The 26,730-nt window shown below is 40.1% G+C and overlaps 1 protein-coding gene across 10 annotated transcripts in view; it reads left to right on the top strand.

Moving 5' to 3' along the window:
• Nucleotides 1-26,730, top strand: part of SORBS2 (sorbin and SH3 domain containing 2) — a 403,159-nt gene that overhangs the window by 316,261 nt on the left and 60,168 nt on the right. For 7 of the 10 annotated variants that reach the window (XM_012000190.1, XM_012000189.1, XM_012000188.1 and 4 more), the window contains 6 exons: nt 7,475-7,613; nt 11,822-11,994; nt 16,703-16,769; nt 17,585-17,629; nt 18,741-18,930; nt 21,635-21,749. In XM_012000190.1, coding sequence (XP_011855580.1) covers nt 7,520-7,613; nt 11,822-11,994; nt 16,703-16,769; nt 17,585-17,629; nt 18,741-18,930; nt 21,635-21,749 — 684 coding nt within the window. In that variant the 5' untranslated portion in view covers nt 7,475-7,519. Of the gene's footprint in view, nt 1-7,474; nt 7,614-11,821; nt 11,995-12,444; nt 12,800-16,702; nt 16,770-17,584; nt 17,630-18,740; nt 18,931-21,634; nt 21,750-26,730 lie in introns of those variants that run through there. The other 3 variants (XM_012000197.1, XM_012000198.1, XM_012000192.1) reach the window with 3 other exon arrangements.

Raw genomic sequence — 26,730 nt, 5'->3', positions numbered from 1 at the left:
TTCACCATGTTGGCCAGGCTGGTCTCGAACTCCTGACCTCAGGTGATCCGCCCGCCTCAGCCTCCCAAAGTGCTGGGATTACAGGTGTGAGCCACTGCGCTTGCCCTATTACGTGTTTACGTCACCTTAAATTAATTAAAAATGATTTAAGATTGCCATCAGTTAATTAGAAATTGTCAAACATGTCTATTCTCTCAACTAAAACTGAAATAAGCAAACATGTAGATTTTGAAAATATTATTGATGAGTTTTCTTGCGTTAAAAACTCCAGATCCATTTTTTTTTCTCTTTTCCTATGGCTTGGCATACACTGGTCTTTATTTATATTTTTGACATTTTTGTTCAGTATGGGGTATATTTTCTTTTTTGCATTGATCTTGATTTTCTTTCAAAGATTGCATTGAAACAGAATTTATCTCGATTACTTAGTTTCTGTCACTCTTTAAATTTTGCCCCCCAATAAGCACTTTACTCTCCTCTCCGTAGGCCTGGCCATGCACTCCTTCATATCCCCGCTTCACACCTACCCTCTTTCTCCTCCAGCTTCCACATCTGCTGCGTCAGCAAGTGATGGCCTAGGGGCTTGTGACTATAGATGTGTTGTCACTGAGTTTGTGAGCAAACTAAAAATCATATTACCCATGACTGTGGTGGTTTTAGAGACAGTAAGCTTCCATTTTCAGCCTGTTTCAAAGCAAAGGATATGGGTAAATGACACCCGCCTTGAGGGGGAACAGGACTTCCGCGTTCTGCCATCTGTCCCATCATTCCCTGGCATCCAGCACGGGCTCAATTTGCACATTCTGGATACTTTCCTGGCCCATGATGGGCACTTGAGTTTGCAATGCCTTCATCCAACTCAATACGCTTTCTCCACTGCTGAAGCTCACCTTCCCTTGAATCTCCATGCCCCTTCATTCCTCAGGAGCTCCCGTGTGGATTGGTGATCACTCTCATCCACAGGCTCTCCTTAGCATTCTGGGTTGGAGTCATTTGGACGAAGAAGCTCAGTGCTAGTTTGAGTAAGCAGGTGCTGTCTCTTGGTGTATGAAGCATAGGTTTAAGTACTGTCCCTGTCCTTTGCAGAAGACCAGGCAGCCCCTGACTGCTAGCTGGTGTTTCTCCTTACCCCGTTCCTGCTGGCTCAAGGGTGGGGGAAAGAAAAAACAATCTATATTCACAAAAAGTTGGTGACCTTTGATCCCTGTTCAAACACCTCAGTCTGCCACGGTCTTGAAAAGGAGACCCAAAGCAGTGGGGATGATTTTCTGCGTCATCTACTTGCCACTCACGAAGTAAGGAAAAAAATGTGCTTGTTTTAAGCCAGTTTTCCCTATTTTCAGGGTAGTCCAGATGGGGAAAATACCACCTTCTTCCCCTTCACACCTTTCCAGCTGTTCTTCTGATTTTCCTCAGGAGAAACACGTGTCTCATGGTCTTTCTCTCCCCCCGGGTCTATAGAGTATTCCATTCATGTGGAGATTGGGGTCTTGTCAAAGCTTTTTTGTGGGTGACCAGTACGACTGTTGAATTATTGAGTTCTATCTGTAGAAATGTAAGTGTGATGTGACTCACCACGAGGCATTTCATGCCTTACACTCACAAACACACACACGCACACATACACGCACACACACACACGCACACACACATGCACACATACACACACGTGCATTAAGAGACTCAAAACCAGGAACGTGTCAGGAGGTGGTGAAAGAAATTCAAAAGGTGGAATAATTTTGTTTTCTGTGGACATTCTATTTGGAAGAACAATTGAATGGATAAGGGCCATCCCCAGACACAATGCTATGCAAACTACTGATCTTATTACCCATGACAATGGTGATTTTAGAAAGAAGACGCTTTAGCTTTTGACATGTTTCGAGTCATAGGATATGGACAAGTCAATCCAACGGGAGTTAAAGTCATTAGATTTATTTTCTTTTAATTTGAAAGGGAAAAGTCTTATGAGCAAATAACTCAAATCCTTTTGTATGATTTGTATTATTTCATAGTTTTCATTTAGCATAAATAAAACTAAAAAGAGATTCATATTACGTGGAAGCATCCTTAGTAAAGCTGCATTATTAGGGGAAATTTCATTGACGCTATCCAAAAACTGCTTTATACTGAATTACATTCAGACTTACAGCAAAATTTTAATATATTAAGTTAGAATTATGATAATTTCATAATATTATAGTTTTACCTCCAATAAGATTGCAATTACTATAAGCACTCAGTAATAAGGATGCATCCCTACCAAAACATTTTAAGTTCTGGGTAACTAAGATTTCTGTCAGTTATTTCTAGAGATTTAAACAACCATAAACAGTAAAACATATATATATATATATATCTCACATTTAAAATGACTATGTTTGAACAAGAAAAAATCATATTAAGTAAGATTAGGACAAGAAAGTCTGTCTTTTTATCCAAGGTTGGGGTTTCTTAACCCGTTAGATTAAGGATATGCTTTTGAGTGTCCCTCTTCCCATGAAGTTTATGCAGAACTTTCTGTATGTATGAATTTGTGCATTTCCCTAAAAGAAAGATCAGTCACTTTCATCAGATTTCTAAGGGATCTATGATTCAGAGAGACCTTTTTATATGATGGATTTTTTAAAAGTATTCAAGTAAAAGTCTGAGAAAAAAAGTATTGTAACTTTTTTTATCATGCTAACAACGCGCATGACATCAGCCATTATGAAAATTGCGGCCGCCAAAGAACACCAAATTGTACTCCTTAAACATTTACTAGGCAATATTTTCTAAGTGTAAATGGTTCTCCTTCATTCATTTCCCATCTTTGTATTAGTATCTCACAATACCTCTGGCCATCTATCTTCAAACCATTTCCTCCCCCAAACATCCCCTCCAAAAAAAATATTTATTCTGAAAGGTAGAAAAAATAAGTAAGAAAACTTGCTTCGGAGTTTTATTCACTTATGTTGAATTCAGTGCTTATCATCCTGTTTGTCATGTGCGGTCAGACGTCATCAAGGCTACCACAGGTGGTTGTAAAATTTCAAATGGTCGTCTCTCTTCTTCCTACAGAGCATCCCTTCGCTATGATTAGCCTCTTGGGCTATATATAGGCTTGGAGCTGTTAAATCTTTCATTTTTCCTTCAGTTTCTTTCTCCTTTACCTAAGATTTAGTGCCAACCACAGTTCTAACTAACTAGGGTGCGTTCTAACCATTATCGGTGGCTGGTTTTCATTTTCACACATGGTACCTCTGTTTGCATTGCTAGGATATTTTTAAAGTCCAATTCTTTTCATATTTTGTAGTGAAATCAAAGAACAGATTTAATGAGTGGAAAGGAAATAAAATAGCGTTTCCATTTATCTTTTCCACTTAGTTGTGTTTAGTATTATCAGTATTTAGATTCGTAAACCAGGAAAAAATAAGACAGATTTATGTTTTGGGGACATTTTGGCAAGGGGGAGGCAGTTATGCGATTAGATTTTTCTAGTGAAGGGCAAACCAGTTCTGCTGACCAATAGTCTGATATCTTATCATCGTCACAAATACAAAAACTAAAACTCCTGAGGAAACAGTTTCATTGTGCCAACATTCTCAAGCCCCTACCCAAAATTACATTGCAGTGCTGTGTGAAAGCCGGCCTTGTTTCCAAAACACACTGACTGGGTTCACTTTCTTCCTGTTTTCATGCTTTTTCTGCACTGTGTGGTTGGCACCTAATCCATCTGAATGTAACTCCTTAAAGTGCTTGCAAATAAAACCGATGCTTTGCCTTCTCTGCCAAATTGCAAAAAAGAGGTACTTTTGTTAATTGGATAATTTATCTCTTATTATTTTTTCCTCATACTCAGCTTGGAAATCAGAACTTACCTGCCAGTGTGTTGGAGGTAAATGCTTCACAGACACACAGACAAACCACACCCGAAGCCTCTCCTCCGTGCCCTCCTTCCGTGGTACCTTTGAACCGAGCCACTTTTTCACCAGGCAGTGGCACCAGCTCAGCATCACTTAGCCTTCCGCCACCCGATGGTTTGGGGTCTTCACGCCTGCATAAACCCCACAGCCTTTCCCATTGCTTATACAAACACCTGCTCCCAGCTCCTGAAAGCCTTATCCACAGCCATGACACAGGCTCTCTGACTACAGACTCCTCCCTGGCCGAGCACTCCTCCCGCTCGGAGAGTGAGTCCTCCACAGCCATGCTTGAGGAGCTGCAGATTGGTGACTCTGACACCACTGGCCGTTCTGAGACACCCTCCCCCACCTGGGGTCAGAGGTCTGCTGTGACAGATGGCACCACCTTAACCACCCCTGCGGCCACGCATGTAATTATTCTGCCTTTCTTTGCCTCCACCGTTTCCTTAAAAGGACTGATTTATTGTGCCATCTCAGTTTTCAGCTGACATTTTTATTTGCATAGGTGTTGACTCCGAAACCAATTCTGTGCCATCCGTCAGGGAAATCATTAGACATCCTCATAAGCCTGCTTAAGGCTAAAAAAGTCACTTATATTCTCTTCATTCATTTTAAAATTACTTACAATTACTCTAAAATGGTTACTTATGGTTTCCCGTGTTACTGTAGCTGATGAGTTGTACAGTGATTTGCCTTGTTAGGTAAGCATACATCACAATATGTTATGATCGTAGAGAAAGTCTAAAATTTTTCAAAAAATTTTAACCCAGTATTAATACACGTTAATAGTTTTTCTCACAGACTCACATTAATGTGTCCTGTGTGACTCTTTTCTATAACCTCGTTTCTCACATAAATGATTACTGACTGCATGAGGCTAATTTTTCTTGCCCCTCCTTCTCTAATAGCTACAACTTTTGAATTATCTGTTGTCCAGGAGTGAATGATGTCGATAATCTTATCTACCTTTCAGAAATTTAGCTGTATGATTTTTAAAAATTATTCTTCCTGAGCCATTTCGGGATAGAAATTTACGAATACATTTTTAAATTTTGTATATCAATAATTTGTCTTTCATTTATGCAATATAAACATCTTTTCCATACATATATTATTTAAATATATCTATGTGATAAGCAATCCCTAATAAATGATCTGTGAATGGCTAAAATGTTTCAAAATTTTATGGCACAGATTCTGTATTGCATATAATGTCTAAGTAATGGCTTCCATTTAAGAGGCACATAGCTTCACGCAAAAAAAAAAAAAAATTGATTTTTTAAAATTGATATTATAATGAAGTTCCAAATAAGCACTGTCATAGACAAAATTTTATTTGTGCTACATAGTTTTATGTTCTATCAAGCTCATAAATCTGCAAATTTTATGCACAGAGAAATGTTATAATAAGCCATATGTTTTTTAAGACACTACAATTTACAAAAAGTAAAAGATGCTTTTTTTGGTAATAGGATTTAGTATTACCTCAGTGGCTGGGTCTAACACTTTGCATTCAAATGTTCCATTCAGAGACTGGCTACAGAGGGAGCCTCGTTTTCCAGGCCTAACCCCATAGCGAGTCCCTCCCTGCCACACGGGACCAGCCAGGAGCACCACAGGTGTGGGTTCGTCCCATGCCTTACTGTGCTTCAAATGGTTCTTAACTTTTAAAACTTTACCAGGACCTTTAACCAAAAATATAAGGCAGTGAGAGGGTATCAGTCTACCAACTAACCTGTTCAATTTTCTGCTTTTAAAACTTTACAGGAGACTGTCTTATATACAGTCTTGTGGGCACAAGCAGAGCTACTTGTGAGAGAAATTAATTGCAATTATCAGTTTAAAATTGCAAATAGATTATTCATGACATGTTTTTCCTAATAAGGAATTCACTATAACAATACAGTATTTTCTAAAATGCTAATGATGCTATTGTATTCGTAAAATCCTGATTGGTTTAACACAATAAAAGAATAAATCTACTCTCAGTGTTTGCTTTTTTAACCCCTAGTCAATATTATTGAAACCATCAAAATAGGATTCAGAGCAAGTTTGTAAGTTTAGTAACATAGTTAACCTGACGGTTTTTAATAAGGATTCTTCGGTTTTTAACATTAATTATAACATGTTATAATACTATTACAATGATATTGACAAAGATCCACCAAACTTAACTTGGCAAGGAGGTGAAAGTGTTCTCAAATCATTCATCAGAGGTACATAAAGGCTCTGAAGATTTGGGTAGGCCTGTGCCTCACACTTATCTGAATGTCCAGCTCTCTCCAGGGAGCAGGTCCTCAAGATGTGGCTGGTTAGGATATGAGAGTAATTTTTCTAACAGCTTAGAGAATTACTTAATCAATAAGCGTAAGGCTTGTAATGAAATGTTTATTGATTTGGGGACATAAGTGGTGTGGCTATACAGTAATCAAATTAGACTTATTCTAGGTCATTTGAAAACCTATCTGCTTTAAAGTGAAATCAGAGAAATATGCAGTTACTATATCTATGTTTCAAGCCTGTGTAATAGAAGTTTGTTTTGTTTTAAAATAAGTAGAAAAGATTCACAAATTATGGTTCTTTATCTGTGTGCCTATGTGTGTTGTGTGTATTTAGTTATAATTTTAACTAAACGTTCTTACTAATGTTTGATCTTCTATGCGTGCATTGTGTGTGCCCCGTAATGGTCAGTACCGTGCTGTGGGTAGACAGGCGTGCTTGATAGTCCTGAGCTCGATATCTGTGAACTAAGCCGATTCAGTTCCATCAGAATAGATACCTGTTGAACATCTGCTCTGTCATCAGCACTAGGCTGCATGTTATACAAAATATTAAAGAAGCATATATATGACCATCTTCAACAAGAAGCTTGAGATACCATTGGGTTCTAAAATACTCCGATACGAAACAATCAAAACAATGAATAATTAAGAAATCAGAGATTGATGAAGTGCTCAGTGAGGCTGAAGTGGGGAGAAGCCAGTGGTTGAACATGTCTTTCTGATCCTTTACCAGGTATTTGATCCTCCTAGAATAGGTTGCTTCATGATATATACATCCAAACAACTGGATTCCTTATGTTATTCTCCTGGCTCTGGAAACATTGATTCACTAGAAGATATCCCTGACTAGGTCTGAGAACCAATCCCTTGCCTCATGTCGAAGGACATCCATGTCAATGCTGCATGCGGAACAGCACGACAGTATTCTGACCGCTGACATTCTGACTGTCAGAGCAAAGTCGTCCTCCACGTTTACTTGCTACTGACTCCTACTGATACCATTTGGCACCTCTGTTGGCAGAGTGGCATGCCCGCCAGTCAGCCACTTTCATTCCTCCTAACCACTCCCTGGGCCCTCAGATACACAAGAGAGTGATTTTCAGAAATAAGGGAAGAGAGAGAAGGCAAAGAACATACCATGCCCTCTGACCTCAGTTTTCAAAATAAGTAAGAGCTTGGCAGCTGATTACTGTCATGTGATTGGAAGTCTTTTATTATCGCCTGACGGAATGATGTCTGCAGGGAACTATGTGCTAATTTAACTCGATGGCTTTGCACTTTTCCCAGAGCCAGATAACAGTGAATGGAAACTCTGGAGGTGCCGTGAGTCCCATGAGTTACTATCAGAGGCCGTTTTCCCCCTCGGCATATTCTCTCCCAGCCTCACTCAACTCCAGCATCGTCATGCAGCACGGCACGTCCCTTGGTAAGTCATTTGCTCACCCTGATTTCCATGGCAACCTCAATATGGCAAGTACAACCACAGGAGAAAAATATGCAGCATCAAGGTGAGGCGGGGGGCGCTCAGCACTCCACTATTTCATGACCCTATCCCCAGGGAGTAACTGGGGCAGAGGACCCAACATGGGAGAAAATGGGCACCATCCTCTTCCAAGACAGTGACTCCACCAGTGTCTGAGCCTGGAGTGGGCACGTAAATGTCTGGGGTGGTGGAGTAGAAAGAAAACGAAGATGGTTACTTAGGGTAAGGGGGTTTACGCCACTGGAGGACATGAATGCAGGCTTTTCCACTAGGGCAGCTTGTTCGTCTTTGGAAGAGTTTCCACCATGTCCACCGTGGACTATTTCCTGGGGTCTATATAAGGGAGAATCGCTTGACAGTTAAAACAGTGTAATAGGAGGACAGGCTGCCCTGCAAAGCAGTGACGCAGTCATCTACTGGCTCACAAAGGAGGAAACCGCCATTCAAACCAAGGCTGGAAGACCTGCAGTCAGGGATACGGTAGCGGGAAGCCACACAAGAGAAACTTAAGAGTTCCCTTAAATGAAGGTTCGGTCATTGTATAGCACAATCGTTCTTAACCCTCTGAGGACTGGGAATTCAGTGAAAGACAGAGCTCTCCTCCAGAAAACAAATGGACGTACGGACATTCATAAAAACTTGTAAGCGGGTAATTTCATGGGGCTCATGGACTCTTTGTGGCCTCCTGAGAAAGAAGCTGTGCTATACAGTGATAGAAATGCTCTTACATGGTAAAGTATATTCGGATAGTTCAGAAAATAATGTGATAAATACTTTTTTTTTTTTGAGACAGAGTCTTGCTCTGTTGCCCAGGTTGGAGTGCAATGGTGCGATCTCCGCTCACTGCAACCTCTGCCCCCTGTGTTCAAGTGATTCTCCTACCTCAGCTTCCCGAGTAGCTGGGATTACAGGCGCCCACCACCACACCCAGCTAATTTTTGTATTTTTAGTAGAGACAGCGTTTCACCATGTTGGCCAGGTTGGTCTCGAACTCCTGACCTCAGGTGATCCACCTGCCTTGTGCTGGGATTAATCCCAAAGTTCTGGGATTACAGGCATGAGCCACCATACCCAGCCCATAAATATTTCTTAGTTTGTAAAAATGTAACTTAAAAACCTAAAATATCAAAAAGCAATATGAAATTGAACTATCATAGGAATTCAGGCTGAACAAGTTTCCATGAAGTTGACTTACTAGGAAGCTTCTAGGACAGCAGGGAGCAGAGGGCAATTCTCAGGACCGCAGGACCATTCTGCACCTCCCAGAAAAGGAGGGGCCTGGTCCTCTGGCCACAGGCGCCAGCAACAAGGGGAAAGAAACTAAAATCCGGGATTTGAACCACCGTGTCTTCTTTGACAACAGACAACACACCTCCTTCCCCAGCACTGACTGAGTATTAAAAGGCTATGATGTTGTTTGTTTATTCAGGGACATTTTATGTCAGCATCCAGCATATGCATGATAGAACTCAACTTCTGAGGTCAACCAAAGCTCTCTAACTATAAAACTTTAAAGGTAGCCGTGGGACTTATTAAAGTCTAAATATATCTGTGCCTTCGCCGATGCTATGCCTGAGGATCATCTGTGAATCCCTCAATGATGTCCTTTTAGAGTTAAGAAAGTCAAACTTGCTTATGCCGACATTTTGCCCTTAGCAATCAGCCCATAGTGTAGTATTATGATGGAAGTCCATTATATCTAGATTGTTTAAAATGGAACTATGCGTTTACACACATACGAAGTAAAACTCGACAATTTATTCTAGCCATAGCTTTTTCCCAAATAATTATTAACAAAGTCTGACTCTGTCTCATTGCCTGTCTTAGTGAATACAGTTTTGTCCCTGTCCCCATCCAACAAAAAAATATAAAAACTTGAATGTAGATAGGCCTTGATTTTAGAACATATTGATAAGCAGATTTATTACATGTAAAATATTCGACATGGGAAGACATTCCACATCTAAACATTGAACAAATTCCAGCTGGCCAGTGCTGTGATAGGTCTCGGGGGAATATGTACATCTACCTTGCCCTAGATGAATTTTGTATTGAGTTTAGGACAAAAGATTGCTAAGATGACAAAAGATTGCTAAGATCTCAGCTATGGTCTCTCATGACCATATATGAGGATAATAAAATAAAGAGTAACTTCTATTGCATAAGGTATGGGTTCATAGAATGCAATGGATCAGATGTGAAGGCAGAGTTGATTCTCCTTGCTTAGAGTAGGACTTTGCACGTGCTGCTGATAACAGTTGCTGCTGATAAAAATACTAGTATCATGGCGGCCCACTCAAGTCCTTTTTGGAATTAAATAGAAAGTCAATTAGTGTTACATATCTCATTGTGTCTTAATAAGGACTAGCTTGAATGTTACTTTCACATTCAAGGGGCCATTCACAGGGGAAAGAAACGACAAGCCGGGACTTGAACCACCGTATCTTCTTTGACTGCAGACAACACACCGCCTTCCCAGCGCTGACTCAGTATTGAAAGGCTACGATGCTGTTCGTTTATTCAGGGACATTTTATGTCACCATCCAACACATAAACTGCGCATAAAGCAGTTTGATAACTGGCCTTATCCATTCTTCATAAAAAAATGTATTAAAAATGCCTTTCTGACGCAAACTAAATGGAAAATAGTCATAATCATAGTAATAGCAGTTACAAATGTTACCGTGGATTTTCCCTTAGAGAGATCTGAATTGTAATTACCCTTATATTGATGAGTTAAAATTTCTTAAAAAGCTTACTTATGGCTGGGTGCTGTGACTCACGCCTGTAATCCTAGCACTTTGGGAGGCCGAGGCGGGTGGATCATGAGGTCAGGAGATCGAGACCATCCTGGCTAACATGGTGAAACCCCGTCTCTACTAAAAATACAAAAAATTACCCAGGCTTGGTGGCGGGTGCCTGTAGTCCCAGTTACTCAGGCGGCTGAGGCAGGAGAATCGCTTGAACCCAGGAGGCGGAGGATGAGACCACGTCACTGCACTCCAACCTGAGCGACAGAGCGAGACTCCGTCTCAAGAAAAAAAAAAAAAAAAGCTTACTTATGATATTTTATACACATTTTTCATGAAAAATATATTTATATATGATATATATCATATACACATGATGGTATCAATGAGTCCCACCCTGAAACATGAGAATTCTTTTCATTTCTACCTTAAAGGACTTTCTGAGTGGCAGTCCTGACAAACCATGACATAAAGAGTAAATACAAATTGTCATTCTTTGTCACCAACATTTTCAATTTCATTGCAGAAAAATAGAAAGGCATATTATTAATCGTACCAGAGGAATGGTAATAATGTTGATTTTTAAAAATAGCTGTGAACTAGGAGTAAATGGAATATATACTGCGTGTCTGTACTCTGTTGCTTCTGAAAGTATTCTAGAAGTCACTAAAAACCATGAAGAACTTGATAAGCCTCATCTAAATTATATCCTTAAGGCAGTTTTTGTCGTCAAAAAGTAAGAAGTCATGATTTTTTATATTTTAAGGTAAAAACGCACATAGGAAATCGTACTAATAATTTTAAAGCATTTATTTATTCATAAGCTTTCATAACCATAGGCTTGGATGTGAAAATTTTTTTAAGTGATTTTTGGTTTTGCTTCATTTTTAGGAAATCACTGTTACTGACTCAACAGTCATATCTTTGTCTAGAAATACATTTCAAAACTTATAGATAATAGTAGTTAGCAGTATCACAAGAATAATATTAATGTAAATGATGACCTGAGGGAAATTACTAACCTTGTCTCAGCTCCTGCCCCTCATCTATAAAACTGGTTCTTGCTCCCCCTATCCTGCCCTCCCTCAAAGATTACTGGAAGGATAAGAAGAGATAATGCATGTAGAGCACTTCCTAACTCAGAGGCTTCCAGACCGTCATGTAACAAATGCCATTCTTCCCCAGCCTTCTTCATGAAACGGTGAGGCCCTTGCCGGTATAGGTCTGTTCCCCGCACACCTACACAGTCTCCACCAGCTCAAATGGAAAGTAAATGAGTTAAAAGGGATAGTGATGGCAATATGGACTCTGTGTTGCAGTTGGCATAAATATACAAGACACCATGAATTGATGCTTCCCTGTGCAATGAATACATTCCATGTTACCAAATTTTCTGTACAGATTCCACAGAGACGTATCCCCAGCACGCGCACTCTCTGGATGGCACCACCAGCAGCTCTGTCCCCCTGTACCGATCCTCAGAGGAAGAGAAGAGAGTCACCGTCATCAAAGCCCCGCATTACCCAGGGATCGGGCCCGTGGATGAATCCGGAATCCCCACAGCAATTAGAACGGTAGGAAATGCCAGCGTGTGCGTCTGTCTGGGGCTGTGCACAGACTCCACAAAGGACGGATTGTCCATGGCTTTGCGCATTCCTAGGGTCTTATATAATGAGGATTGCCCTCCGTGCCATCCGAGTTCTCATGAATGTTAGGCTGTGTGTGGCAGAGAAAGAAAGCTGTCGATGGGAGAGAATTACACAATCTGTTTTTCTATTTGAATGAAACATGGTGAACGTTGCGATTTTGTTAAATGATAAAACTGGGTTGTGTGGTTTAGTTTGTTTGTTTGTTTTTCTTTTACCTTTTACCAAGGAGGCTTAGGGCAATAGAGACAAAAGAGAAGGAATGAGACAGTGAAAATTCTTTGGCTGCCTTGAATTCCCACGTGCATTGCAAATAAACCAGTGATGTATTCGTTTCTTGAAATGGATGTGTGTTAACACCGGGGGATTGGGAGCTGTGATTTGGGAGTTGGGAGGTGAGATGATTGGAGTGAAGAGAGTTAATGTCATGGAAAGGAAAAGCTGTCTGAAGAAAAATACACATTTTAGTGTCCCTCTTCTGCCGTGCCTGCTGAGAGCTCTCCTGGGATGATAAGTGAAAGTGTTTGGGTTTTTTTTTAAGTTTTAAAACTCTGCCAAAGCATTGCTCAGTGTATCTGGGCAGCCCCTTCCGGCAAAACGCAGCAGTAGCAGAGGCAGCTTCTGAGAACCTGGGCAGGCAGCAGCTGGCTGACCAAGTCCACTGGAAGAGAAGGCTTGTGCCAGCCGGGAGAAGGAAGCCGGGGACAGGATGAGAGCAGCAACACCGTTGCAGGTGAAGCTGGGGGCCCTGTGGGGAGGGAGCACAGCTGCATGTACTTTGAAGCAAGACCCATGTAAAGCTGGGGTGTGGCCAAGAGCTGCTCCCCGGGAATGCAGACCTGGGCAGCCACGACAATAAGGGATAGAGAGGCAAAGAACGGGAAAGAGATCAGGAAAAAAAAAAAGCCATGGTAAGATTGGAAACAGTCAAAAAGAACTAACGATAAAGTGTGGGGATTTTCTTCTCTCCTTGACTTTACATTTTTATATGGGGATTATGTGTTTTATGTACAGACAGAAGAGTTTAAAATGGATTATTCTCAGCATCTGTATTACAACTGGAAGCCAAAAAGTAAATCTGTACAGCAATTACTGGGGTTTTAGACTCATTAGATTGAGGGAATATGACTAATTATGATGCTCTAACAATCTGTCTTGAAACTGACAATTGCCATATTTTTATGTGCCAAACAAAAGTTCAGGGATTATGACCAATATTCTTCATTTTGTGATGATTACATGTTTCTGGTGATATGTTTTCTTGTTCATTTTCCTTATAAGATTTCTGACTCAAAATGGTTAAATTTGAAACTTTCTTCTAATTATGTAGGGATAGACAGTCAGACAGATATGGTGTCATTGGTTTTGTGTAATTGACACTTGAGGCACAGTATAGACAAAACTAAGAAGCCCTGATTCTGTGTAGTTGTAGATTCTGTCTGAGAGGATTTTGTCAAAAATATCTGAGTATGTTTTAGGTCAATAAATGATATATAATGGACATGCAAGCCTGGTCCATGTTTTTATCCATTATAAGACATAATTTCCTTAACTAACCAGACTTTGCTTGGTTAGTTTCAAAAGGAAAAACTGAGATGCTAGAGATGGTTGATGAAAATTAAATCATCTTAAAATTTTTTAAATGTTTATCCACTGCCAAATCAAAAGCACGTCTGGGTATGCATAAGCCAACACACTACACATTTAATGCCAGTTTCCCTTCTATAAAATAGAAAACACAATGTAACCAATGCAGAAGTTCCTTATAAGGAACTGTAATTTTTATGCATAATTGTCCTCTTACTTAGACCTTTAAAACTTGACAAAGAAGGTACAGTTCTATGAGGACTCTCATCTTACACTGACTATACAGCCCTCCTGAGCACATCCCCTTGTTTAGCTGTGATTATAAATGTCAAGTCAGGCTGTCTCTGAGCCACAGCAGGCCAAGACTCTCCAAGGCTGTTTTTCTTTCTCATGTGTGTAGAAAGTAGTGATGATCAGATTCAGTGTATTTGCCAAAGGCGGTACTGTCGCAATGTACCGTGCTGTAGGATCATTTTAGACAGCCAGCCTATGCCGAGGAAACAGAATTTTGTAAAGTCATCCAGAAACTCTAGAAAGCCAAGAGTCAACAAACAGTACTTTTGAGCTATTTTAATGAAGGCAAGCAGCCCTCCAGATTGCCCTCTCTCATGTGACCTAGGACATCTATGTGAACCTTTCACTGCTGTTCTTCAAAACAACAAAAATCACCAGGGCTCAGCTCCCATGAGATTGTGTCATTAAGGCCAGCTAGTTAAGTGAAATACAAGATTCTTTTCTTCTACTTCCAATATAACACTTGGTTGAGTATTTTCAAAAGTGAAAAGGAGAAAAAAATAGAACAGAGTCACTGTATACTGCTATGTAGAAAATATGTCTTTTTTTCTTTTTTGAAATCTCTGCATGTTAAATTGGTGTAGAGTTCTGATGTTTTGAAAACTGTAGGAATGTAAAAATTCAGGTCTATTCAGTCAAGGTTGTAGAAAAAACTGCATAGTGAATTGCTAGTAGCTGTTTTTTATGCAAAATGATTTTACATACAAAAGTAAACTTCCTGAAATTTGAGTAGACTCTTTTCTTATTCTGAACCTTAGGCATAGCAATCTCTATGATGGCATTTACAAAATTTACAAAAGGAACTTTAAATGCTGAGAGTACTTCTTTAGAAAGGGATATAGAGTTTTAATATTTTAGTTTACCAGCTTCATATTTCCTTTGCCAACGGGGCATTTTCTGGCCTCTCTGTGCTCACCATATAAAGCTGGCAGATGGCATCACTGTGAGATTCTACCTGATATAGGCCCTCCAGCAAGTGAAGAAAAAAAACCTGTCTGTCAAGACGCATTGCCATATACAGTGATAGAACTCACTTCGTACCCTTCCTTGTTGCCATTGGCATGTCCAGGAAAACATTTTTGCACAACGTTATGTTGTATTTTCTGTTGCTTTAGTACCATAAAAGAAATGAGGTTTAATGAAAGAGAAATCAGTCCTTTATAAAAATAAACTTTCTTGAAAGATACATGTTTAGCAACTTTGAGCCAGCAAATAATAGATTCTTGCTTCATCACTGCAGTCCCTTCCACCATTTCCCATCCTTTGACTGAATATTCCACCAATAACCTCAACTATGCCACGGAGAAAGAGCCCAGAATGAAGAGCTGACTCACAACAAAGTCAAGGGGCCCTTAATGTTAATCTGTATTTGGGATGATTTTCAGAATAATATACGCCCAGAGGTCAAAATAAATTTAGATATAGCACAAAACCCTTAATGTCCAGATGAAAAATGCAGTGACCACATTTCTGGGGGGAAAAAAAGATCAGGCAAGAAAATCTAAACCAAAGCTCAGTCTAATAAGTATAAGAATACTTTTGTATCAGTCCTAATGGAATTTTTTAAGTCAAGAGAGCTGTCTTGGAAAGTCTGGTATATTTAGTTCCTATAAGCAGAATGGTCAAGCTTGTTGCCCAGGTAGCTCCAAGAGAGTTGGGGTAAGATCTTGCAAAATCTATGAGTATGATTATAAAAGCACATGTCTACTTTTACAGGTGTACAGAAAGGCAGAGTTCCATCCAATAGGCTACCTTGATTCATTATTTCATTCTACAAATATTTGTGGTTCCCTAGTGATATTATTGAGTAGTTATTATATTCTAGGCATTGTTCTAGGCCTTGTGTAGACATCATCTCATTCAATTTCCATAACAATCCTAGGACTTAGATATAATTATGATATATTACAGAGGAGAAAACCGAGGCTCAAGAAGGTTGACATGACTTGCCCAAATTCGTATTGCTGGAGTGTATTAAGCAGCAATTTAAGGAACCAAGATTTGAATCTTGGTTCAAGATTCTACATTAATTTCATCTTTCCACTACAACTTACTGCTCCCCTCATGTCCGAAGCCTGGATCCGGGAGGACTTCTACTCTCAAGGAACTTACAACTTTAGCAGAGCCAATGTTGTATACACTTTATTATCATATTAAAATTTTTGAAGCAATATCTACATTCTTAAATTTTCTCTAGGACTCTAGGACGCCTACCACATTCTGTATTTTAGTAACTTAGACTAGTAAATAGCAAATTTATTTCTCTAGAGCCACGCTGATCAGAATACAGTTTGAGTCAAAAATATTCCCCAGTGAATTCTGAAAACACCGTCTTGACAACACCGTCTTGACAGAACGTTCAATAAAAAGCATTTAAGGATAATGATCATTATCTACCAAAAGGAGTTCAGCAATTTATTACAACAACAACTTTTATTAAGTGGACTTTATATAAATATATTTGTGCAAATATCAACTCTCTAGTGCTGGGCACAGCTATAATTTGAAAAAATAAAACCATAGCATCTGAAGTTCCAATTCAGCCTAAATTCAAACACAAGGTAATATATTAACAAACTGCACACATAACTAAATAAATTGCTGAAATTGTCATGAAGCCATAGTAAAGAGTCAGAACATTTTATCACAGAATGGGACTCTGTTATTAAGAAGATAAAATAGAGAAATGAAAACACTGAGGAGTCATGTTGATTGGAAGCCAGTTTGTAACCACTGGACACTCTGTTCGTTACAGACAGTCGACCGGCCGAAGGACTGGTACAAGACGATGTTTAAGCAAATTCACATGGTGCACAAGCCGGGTACGTTTGCTGCTCTGCTTTCTGATCAGGTCCTAGTGGGTTGAAGGGGGTACACTCATCTTTTGTGTAGGTTTGATTCATACACAATGTCAAGACCCCAGCAAACTCCATGTCCCCTTTCTTTTCAGCATGCCTCCTATTCTCCTTCTATCACCCCTCCAGTGACAGATCCCTGTGCCTCTGCCTACCACCTGAGCTGCCAAGAAGCCTCCCCACGGAGGACAACCAGGCGCTCTGGCCTCAGCCTCCATCCTCCCCTGTCCACAGTCTAAATTGGTGTGTTGCCTGGTAAACAGGCACGTTGTTCCTCTGCCCACCCCTGTCTGCTCTCATCAAGAGAGTGAGTCTGAGCAGGTCTGCCTGAGCCAGCTCTGTAGACAGGAGGGCACTAAAACACTTGGTAAAGGAAATTCGCGATGCAGAGCAGAGAGGGTTCTGGGGAAGCGAGGACAAGGGCCTGACTCTGCATGCTATGAGGAGGGCAGCAAGATGAATATGTTACAGACAAAAAAGGGCAGTTTGCAGAGGCCTGTGGTGGCACACACCTGTAATCCCAGCTACTCAGGAGGCTTAAGTGGGAGAATGGTTTGAGCCCAGGGATTGGAGGTTTGGAGGCTGCAGTAAGCAATGATCACAACACTGCTCTCCAGACTGGATGACAGAGTAAGACCCTGTCAAAAAAAAAAATGGCATTATGAACTAGGAAAAATACATTGCTTTTCTAACAAATTTCTGCTGTTTCACTGAAGTTCTGCTGTCTCATTATACTTTGGTGGCAATCTGTATTACCATGATATTTATGTTTCTTTTTCTAGATGATGACACAGACATGTATCATACTCCTTATACATACAATGCAGGTAGGATGGGTTTCCTTGCTTGCGATGTCTATTTTATGCTCAGCAATGTCTGGAAGAACCACACAGTCACCTTTTCTACCCTTCTGTTTGAGCACATGTTTTCAGTTCATAAGTTAGGAGGATGACTTCTTTTCCTTTCTCAGAGCAGGCGGAACAAAAGGATTGACTTTTCTCCTGGAAATGAGAACGAATACTGGTTTATCTCATTCATTCCCACTGTTGTTTATTCTCAGCTTCAGGAATGTTTAACCAAAGTGTGAAGGACAGGCTGAAAGGACACACTGTAACCCAGGGTAGAAAATAAGATAAAGATCTTTTATCAGCAAAGAGAATGATTCCAATTGTGTAAGATCTTTCAGATACACTTCACCAAAAACAAGTCAAACAAAGTATTCTGTGACCTTGTCCCTGCTTTTAGCTCCAAAATGCAACCATTCATTGAAAGATTTTTAAAATCCCCCTTGGCGGGGCCACTTTTCTGACTCAGAATTGCCAGTGGTCATAATAGAATGACTTCAGTTCCAGGCATTGCCACTTGAATTGGCGAGCATTGGTATCTCCTGCCGGGATCTGCAGGCTGGAGGGAGGGACCCCTGAGAAATGTTTTTCCCTTCATCACTTTCTCCGAATGTTGTCTCAGGGGATTCCGCCCAGGGCTTCTCTCCCTGCCCAGCCACAAGCTCAGGACAGGTGCACAACTATTTCTTTTCTTCTTTCTTTAGACCAGGTTCTGAGGTTTTCCCTGCTCCCCTCCCCTTCAGCAGCTGCTTAACTATTGTCTTAGTGTATACAATTGAAGAGAAAATTTGCTGAGTACTTATAAGTTCATTTCTAGTACCAGTCTGAATTATTGCTAGTTCTGAAATAATTGACAAAGATTTGCTGTAATCAGGGCTTACATACAGAATAAATTTGTAATTAATAAATTAACGGAAATTAGTAAATTATTAATAAATTTTAAAAACTATCTTCTAATGTATGCATTATGAATATGCTTATTGATAATTTCTATGCAATCATTGGCTATTTCAAGGGGGACACATAATTTAATTCATTTGTAAGAGGTTATTTGCTTCTGCTTTTTGTCTACTTTTGTTTTTTGTCATGATAGGTCTATACAACCCACCCTACAGTGCTCAGTCACACCCTGCTGCAAAGACCCAAACCTACAGACCTCTTTCCAAAAGCCACTCCGACAACAGCACTAATGCCTTTAAGGATGCGTCCTCCCCAGTGCCTCCCCCACATGTTCCACCTCCAGTCCCACCACTTCGACCAAGAGACCGGTCTTCAACAGAAAAGTAAGGCATTTCCCCCTCCCAGGGCGGCCTGTGTTTAGCTTAGGATAAAAATAAGGCTACATGGCATTCAGTAGAAGAATCAGTGCACACCTCACAGAGAGAGTGTGTGTATAATCTTGTTGGTCCGTACATATACCATATTGACCTCCTCGGCTGGGGTTGTAGCAAATGTTTTCACTGTCTTGTTTTATGATACTGGAGTGCCCTAAATTAGACTTGAAGTAATATGGGCACATTTTCTGCTTTTTGATCAATACATACATATAAGAGACAAGTAAATAGAAATAATGGACATGTACTTCCCTTGGTACACCAGGTTACAGGCTATGCAGTTAATTTTGTTTCCCCAGGTCTACTAATAAGAGACATTTTTGAAAGCAGGGAAAGTTATTCATAAATCATAATGAGGCATTAGTTAATAAGTGTCTGTGATTTGTTCCTACCAGTTTTTCATTACGAGTTTTCATTTCTCCACTGAAATATTTTTATACAAACTATCCACATGAAAACAAAAATTTGTAAACACATTTTATTGTGTTATTTTTACTGGGATTATGACTAATACTTCTACTTATAGGTAACCTTTATTGAGCGCTCATGACAAGCCAAGCACTAGGCTAAGCGCTTTTTCTGTGTCATATCATTTGATTCTGAGAACAACCCAGTGAGATACGATCTATTTTAGAGAGGAAAAAACTGCAGTTTAGAAGATGGAAGGAACTTATTCAGCTCATACAGCTATAGTGTGTCCAAGCCAGAGTCCAAGCTCAGCTCTCACTAAACCCAAGGCCTATGCTATCCTAGCAATTAATAAGTAAGAATATAAAAATTATTTCTTATTAATGCTGGTTATGAAGCATTATCATACCCATTCCAGAAAAATTGTATTCAACACCCTATTGTAGCATTTAGAGTGACTGATGATCAGGCCAGGCGTGGTGGCTCACGCCTGTAGTCCCAGCACTTTTTTTTTTGAAATGGAGTCTCACTCCGTTACCCAGGCTGGAGTGCAGTGGTGCGATCTCGGCTCACTGCAACCTCCGACTCCCGGGCTCAAGCAATTCTCTGCCTCAGCCTCCTGAGTAGCTGGGACTACAGGCACCCACCACCACACCCAGATAATTTTTGTACAGGGTTTCACCATCTTGGCCAGGCTGATCTTAACTCCTGACCTTGTGATCTACCCACCTCAGTCTCCCAAAGTGCTGGGATTACAGGCGTGAGCCACTGCACCCGGCCAGTCCCAGCATTTTGGGAGGCCATGGTGTGTCGATTGCCTGAGGCCGGAGGTTCGAGACTGGCCTGGTCAACAGGGAGAAATCCCATCTTCACTAAAAAAAATAAATAAAAGTGTTATAATAAAGTAATTGATGATCATATAGGGTACAGCGTATCCCAGCAAAACACGCACCTCGTGTGTGAAGGGATTCTCATTTTAATACCAATCTCCTCAGGATGAATTACGTGAGGCCTTAAAATTGAGAAACAGTTCTCTAGACACAAATTGTTATATTTGTCATCAAAAAATAACCAAAATTAACATTTTGATTTAAAGGTATTACCCGTCCTGTACATTTTGTTAAAATTAAGTATCTCACTAAAACATATGATGACCTCCTAAAAAATTCCATATGGCTTTCATATGTATTATCTCATGTAATGCTCAAAACTCCTCTGCAAGGAAGAACAACACATTATTGCTATCTGCGTTTTACACAAATGGAAAAAGATGAAGATTGAGAAGGTTTAAGGGGTCTTGCTCCATATCACTCATGAATTTAGTAGAAAGCTAGGACTTGCCCCTAATTCTGTCCCTTAGAGCATTTCTATTTCCAACGGGCCATGGAGCAAGAATTTCATTCCATTCCATGGAATCAGAATTACCCCCATCTCTAGTCAGAAAATCCTTCCTCCTGAAAACCATGGCCCCTGGGAGGCTGAGGAGAGAGGATGGATTGAGGCTGGGAGTTTGAGACTGCAGTGAACTGTGATCACACCACTGCACTCCAGCCTGGCCAACAGAGGAAGACTGTCTCGAAAACAAAACAAAACAAAAAAAGCCCAAAGAAGCCTTCTTCTTTAGCTCAGCAGCCTAGAAAAGCTTAATTCTGTAAAACCCGTTTTTGAAGCTTTCCTTCGTAAGTCTTCTGACAGCCTCGTGGAAGATATTTCTTGGGGGAAAAGTGCTGGTTCCCATGAGTGAGATTTTGACTCTGGTTTTTCAAGGCTCACACCAAAAGACGACCTCCTGTACCACACTGCCTGCTCTGGTACACGTCAACCCACATGACACTTCTGTACTCTTCCCAAGCGATGATCCCTCTTCAAGAAATAAGATCAAACATGGTGTGTGCATTACTCCTTGTCACTTTGGATCAAGGATCACAAAGGTCACAAAGTGGTGGGTTAAACGGACATAGTTCAGCAGAGCATACTGCCACCTATTTTAAGCACAAGCATACATGGCTGCCGTTAGGGACCCAGGAGGTCACTCACTGGTCACTCTTTGCGCGTCTACAAACACCTCATGTGACTTGTTGAGCCAGTGCGGGGGAATGTGGTATTTTTCACAGATTAACTTTTTATCCTGAGAGATTTTTTAAAAACTATACTAAAAGTAACTTTGAAAACAGATAACTGGTTTTATATCATTGCTTTAAGCAAAAAGGATGATTTTAATGTGTGATTTGTTGTTTATTTCTAGGCATGACTGGGATCCTCCCGACAGAAAAGTGGACACAAGAAAATTTCGGTCTGAGCCAAGGAGTATTTTTGAATATGAACCTGGCAAGTCATCAATTCTGCAGCATGAAAGACCAGTAAGCACTTGTCGCTAAACAGAATATGCCAGCTCGCTAGGCTCCCAGGGTTCCCAAATAAACCTGAATTTCAGATCCATTAGCAATTTTTGTCACAAAGGTAATTACTTAGAAATCATGTTTATTTTGTATCATGATTTGTGCATCTCATCTCAGAATTGAAAGGTACACGTTCTAATATATTGTCTTTACTGACCAATTATGTGTGTGTGTGTGTATTTATATATATACACACACGTAGGTGTATGTACATACACATATATACACATGTGTATGCACACACACATATATATATTTATATGCAAGATTCATTTGCATGTAACTATAACTGTGCCTAATCATTAACCAGAGTTTAACTTTTAAAAAACATTCATAAATGCAATGCTTCATTGCTATCATAGCTTGCTAATGAGAAAAATCATTAATTAATCTCCCCAATACACATGGACCCAGGCAGTTCTATCCCTTGTTTTCCATATTGGCTTTTTAATATTTCTTTGGATGAAGGGGAAATTTTCCAAATGCCCTTTTTATAACAAGTTGTTTTAATTGCTTCTTATTAAATCCCTCCTCAGGTTACCAAGCCTCAAGCTTCCTGATTGATTGTCATTCTAATGGATCAAGATTATATTTCACTTTGCAGGATTTTTTCCAGTTATTTGATTATATGCAAACAAAAATATCTATACACTTAAGAAGAACCACTTCCCTCCTCGAAGTGCAGGTTCACACATAGGTCCCCCCTTGGCCTTTGGTTTTGATTCCCCAATACTCCCTTGCATGTTCTTTGCTTCCCCTCAGAAATCAGTGCCCTCAGGATTTTCTTTGAAACTCCACAGTTCCTCTGCATCTCCTTCCAAATCTACTTCTAGGAAAACATTTGCAATCAATTGCAATTTACTCTCGTTTTTGCTCTAAAAGAATTTTAGGTGTCAGTGAACAAGAAAAAGAGAGTTTTCTTTGTGGAGCTCCTTCAAGAGTCTCCAAGAAATCACACTCATATGTAATCCAAGGCCAGCCCTGTGGTTTAATTGGAAACCCTAGCCTTGCCACACCCAACATGAGTGTCCTTGATTTAGTTTTTGAAACCCTGTATTTGTGGTCGTGTTCTGGAGAAGCATGTTCAAAACCTTATCATCAGATAATTCATACATGATATTTATCTAAGCCTTCTTACCCTTTCTTTAAATAACTCATATCTTTTAGAGTAACAGGACTATGAAAGAAAAACTGAAAGAAAAAAAAATCACTGATTTGCAGGCACCATTGCAAACTTATAACCCCTTTACTAGTTTCTATGATTGAGTATCATGCTACTCTGAAATTTCCAGAATGAGAATTGAGTGAAACACAATGTCACCAATGCATAAAATTGAAGACAGCAAAATAATACGTCTCAGATTTAAATTAAGCAACAAAACTTTAATGATCTTTCTAATAATTTATGAGACTCTTAGGATAATGAACATGGTAAATGTATGGGAATGCTTTGGGAGCTGTGGTGTCAGGAAACAGGATTGGTTTTAGAAGCTCTCCCACCAGGATGTTTCTGTTATTTAGTCATTCAGCAGAACTGATTGAGCAGCAGCTACATGCCAGGCTTTATGTGAGGTGCACAGCGGGGAACAGAGCACACACTCTACCTTGAGGAACGTATAATCTATCATTTAATATCTATGCAAGAGTAGATCTGAGTTTGTGCAAAGTAAACAGCCTCTCATATGGTTAAAACACACACACAACTAAAAAATGCTCCCTTTGCTCCATTGAGGGTTTATACATTGACCCTGTCATTGTGACTGAAATTCGCACATTACTCTTGTCTTTGGGTTAGAAAAGACTTTAAAGACTCTTTGTTTTACAATAGCAATAATAATAGCAATAACAATCATTGTAAACTGTTATTGAGCACTCACTCTATGCCAGGCTCTGTCATTAGTAATTTATGCCTTATCTCATGTAAAATTTCCAACAGTCCTGTTAAGCAGACACGTGGCATTTCCGTGTTACAGATGAAGAGACTGAAACACACATTAGCTTGCCTTGCCCCAGGGAGACATAGCCGGTGGGAGCCGGAACTAGGAGTTGAGCCCAGGCATACTCATGCCTGGTGCACTTGGTCACTGCTGTACAGCCACTCCAGGCGTAGCTGAGCAGGAAACACATTTAAGTTGTAGTCGTTATTGGATTGGCTTATTTGATGATTTTGCAGTATAAATTAGTTTATTTATTGACTAATTTATAATAAAGTATACTTGATTTACTTTATCAGAAACTTAGGCCCTAAGTAGTTACCACACAGGACCAGCAGAAGTGACTGGTTGTAAGACAGGAAGATCTGGAGCCATGAGTGTGACAGAGATTCGAGTGCGGATAGGTCTCTGCAGCCACAGGAGAAGATAAGTAGAAGGAACTTAGAAACTTAGAAGGAAATGAGAATGGCTATCTTATGGAGAAATGGAAAGAGCAAACATTTTTACCCCTTCTAAGCAATTTTGGAGAGGACCAGCCTTAAGCAAAATGGTTTGAGCTGGCCGTATGGAACATTTTGGCCAGCTTTTCCAGTGTAGGACTAGCTCATCATCTTTTTTAAAACAATTAGTCCTGACTTCATTTCAATTGCCTCTATAAATCAGAAAACAAAAAGAGCCAAGTGGGCAGTGGTGATGCGGAGACTGGCTGCATATTGATACAGTTTACATAAGATTCTGATATGTTTGAAAATACAAGCTAGAGACGGAAGAGCCGCGTGCTGAATGAGAGTGGCAGCACAGCGAACGGCAGCTCCGAGGGCTGTCACGGTCTGACCTGTGCATTCTCGTGTCTTTTGACTCCAAGATGGCTTGGGAGCATTCCTTTGCTCTTTTCATTTTTCATTTTTGAAAACCATACACAGCACCTGGGTAATTCTGTGTTGCTCTTTTGAATCTTTACACGGCCTCTCCATCCGCCCAGTTTTCCAAAGGGCCCTCTTGGGTTGTGCCCTCTCCTCCAGTGGACTCAATGTCTGCCTGCCAGGAGAAATGCCACCGCCGCTCCTCTCTTCTGGCCCACCATTGTCCGTGCCTGGACTACAGTGACAGCCACCTACTTCATTTCCCTACCTCTCCAGCCTAGTCTCCACACCACAGCAGAGGCAATCTTTAGAAAATCTTTATAAAACCTCCAGCTCAAAATTTGCTCCTGGCTCTTCACTGTCCTTCGAGCAAAATCTAAAACCCTGAGCATACTTTATAGAAGACTTGTGATTGGGCTCCAGCTGACCTCTCCAGCCTCATCTCTCCTGCCACCCTCCCTGCCTCGCTAGGTTCCAGCTACACAGAGAACATTCAGTTCCCGCCTTGCTGGACCTCTGTAAAGGCTGCTCCTTCCCACCAGGAAAAGCTCTCCCCACCACCTCGTCCTTCACATGGAGAATTCCATCCCATCCTCCAGGTCCCAGCACAATCCCACCTCCCCCAGGGAATGTGCCTGACTCCTCAGCACTCGGTTGGAGGCTCTCCCTGCTATGTGCCCATGGCACACTGTGTTCCTCATGAGATCTTGAGCTTCTTGAAGGTGAGGGCCGTGACTAGCCCACTAGTTGTATCCCAACACCTGGCACAATGCCTGGCCTAGAGTAGGTATTCAGTGAATATGTATTCGTGGAATTTCTAAGTGAATGAATGAACACAGGTTTCACCCTTGCAGTTAAAGGATAAAGTTGGTGAGGGACTGAATCCTTGTTCTGTTGCTTATCCATGAAATCTATGTATTTCTAGTGCAAAAGGCCCAGTGGGTCTCAAAACATTCTTGGAGGGATTTGACGCACTGGTATTAGTAGTGACTCACGAATTCCATGATTCCCTGGGATACAGAGGAGGCAGGGGGTTAGTACTGTTTGAACAAAAGTCCTCCCAAGACCCTGGCAAAAAGATCTTCCTTAGGAATCAGTGGCATACGTGTTTATGTTCTTTAACAGGGAAAGTAAAAGTGAGTGCACTTTTTTGAAGCTCATAAATACTCATGTGACTGTAAATTTAGAAAAGTTAATTAATTGGGCCTAATGTTTGATCTGGAAAAGTACTTAGCAGCGGTCACCAGGAATTTGCCTTGAACGGACTCGAACCACAAATCAGAACCGTATTTCCACAATTTAATTTTTCCATGAGACAATTATAAAAACTCTCCTGGGATAATATTACTAAAACCTTTACATCCCATTACACTGGATATGTTTGTAGGTGAGTAATGTTAAATTTAAAAAAAAAATTAATAAAGCATTTGTTTAGGACCTCTGTATGCTTGATAAAGTAAAAAAAAATGAAAGTAAAAAAATATGAAAATGTGACCTTACCCTACAATAACTAAACCTGAACATGATAAAAGCAGAAGAAAATAATCATTGAAAACACCGTGCCGAGTTGAAATGCAATTTAAACCCTTAGTGAGCTTAAGCTTCTTTATCAATAAAGATTGTCAGTCAATACTTAAACTGTAAAAATTTAAGGAGTTTCATCTGATGACCGTTAAGAATTATCCCAACTGATAATGTATATAGCATTTATTGTGAAACCACAATAAATATAAAACATGGTAGTCGATGTCATTAAAGCTTAAAATGGAGTGAGCATAATTTTCAAAAACGAAATAGCACCGGCACTTCTTTTGTATAGAACAACGTACAGAAAGCATATGCCTCACTGAGAATACTTAGTGGAATTTCTATAACCACAAAAACAATTGAATATTTTTAATTGTAGAAAACACTAAAATTTTTAAAGTTGTTCACCCTTGGTAGCTTTAAAGTAAGGATCACGTGTGATTTATAGTTGTAGTTTTTCTTAAACACATCCTCTTGCACTGATGACACAAAGTTAGCTTTAAACGGAGGTCTGCTGGTGTTGGTTTTTTTTTTTTTTATGAAAAGAAACCAAAAAAAAAAAAAAATCACACCAAGGTTGGAAAGATGCATATCAGTATCTTTGCTCTTTTGTCTTTT

This window comes from Mandrillus leucophaeus, unplaced genomic scaffold (genome assembly GCF_000951045.1).
Source record: "Mandrillus leucophaeus isolate KB7577 unplaced genomic scaffold, Mleu.le_1.0 Scaffold62, whole genome shotgun sequence".
NCBI classification, from domain to species: Eukaryota; Metazoa; Chordata; class Mammalia; order Primates; family Cercopithecidae; genus Mandrillus; species Mandrillus leucophaeus.
This window is presented reverse-complemented; position numbering and strand designations above follow the sequence as displayed.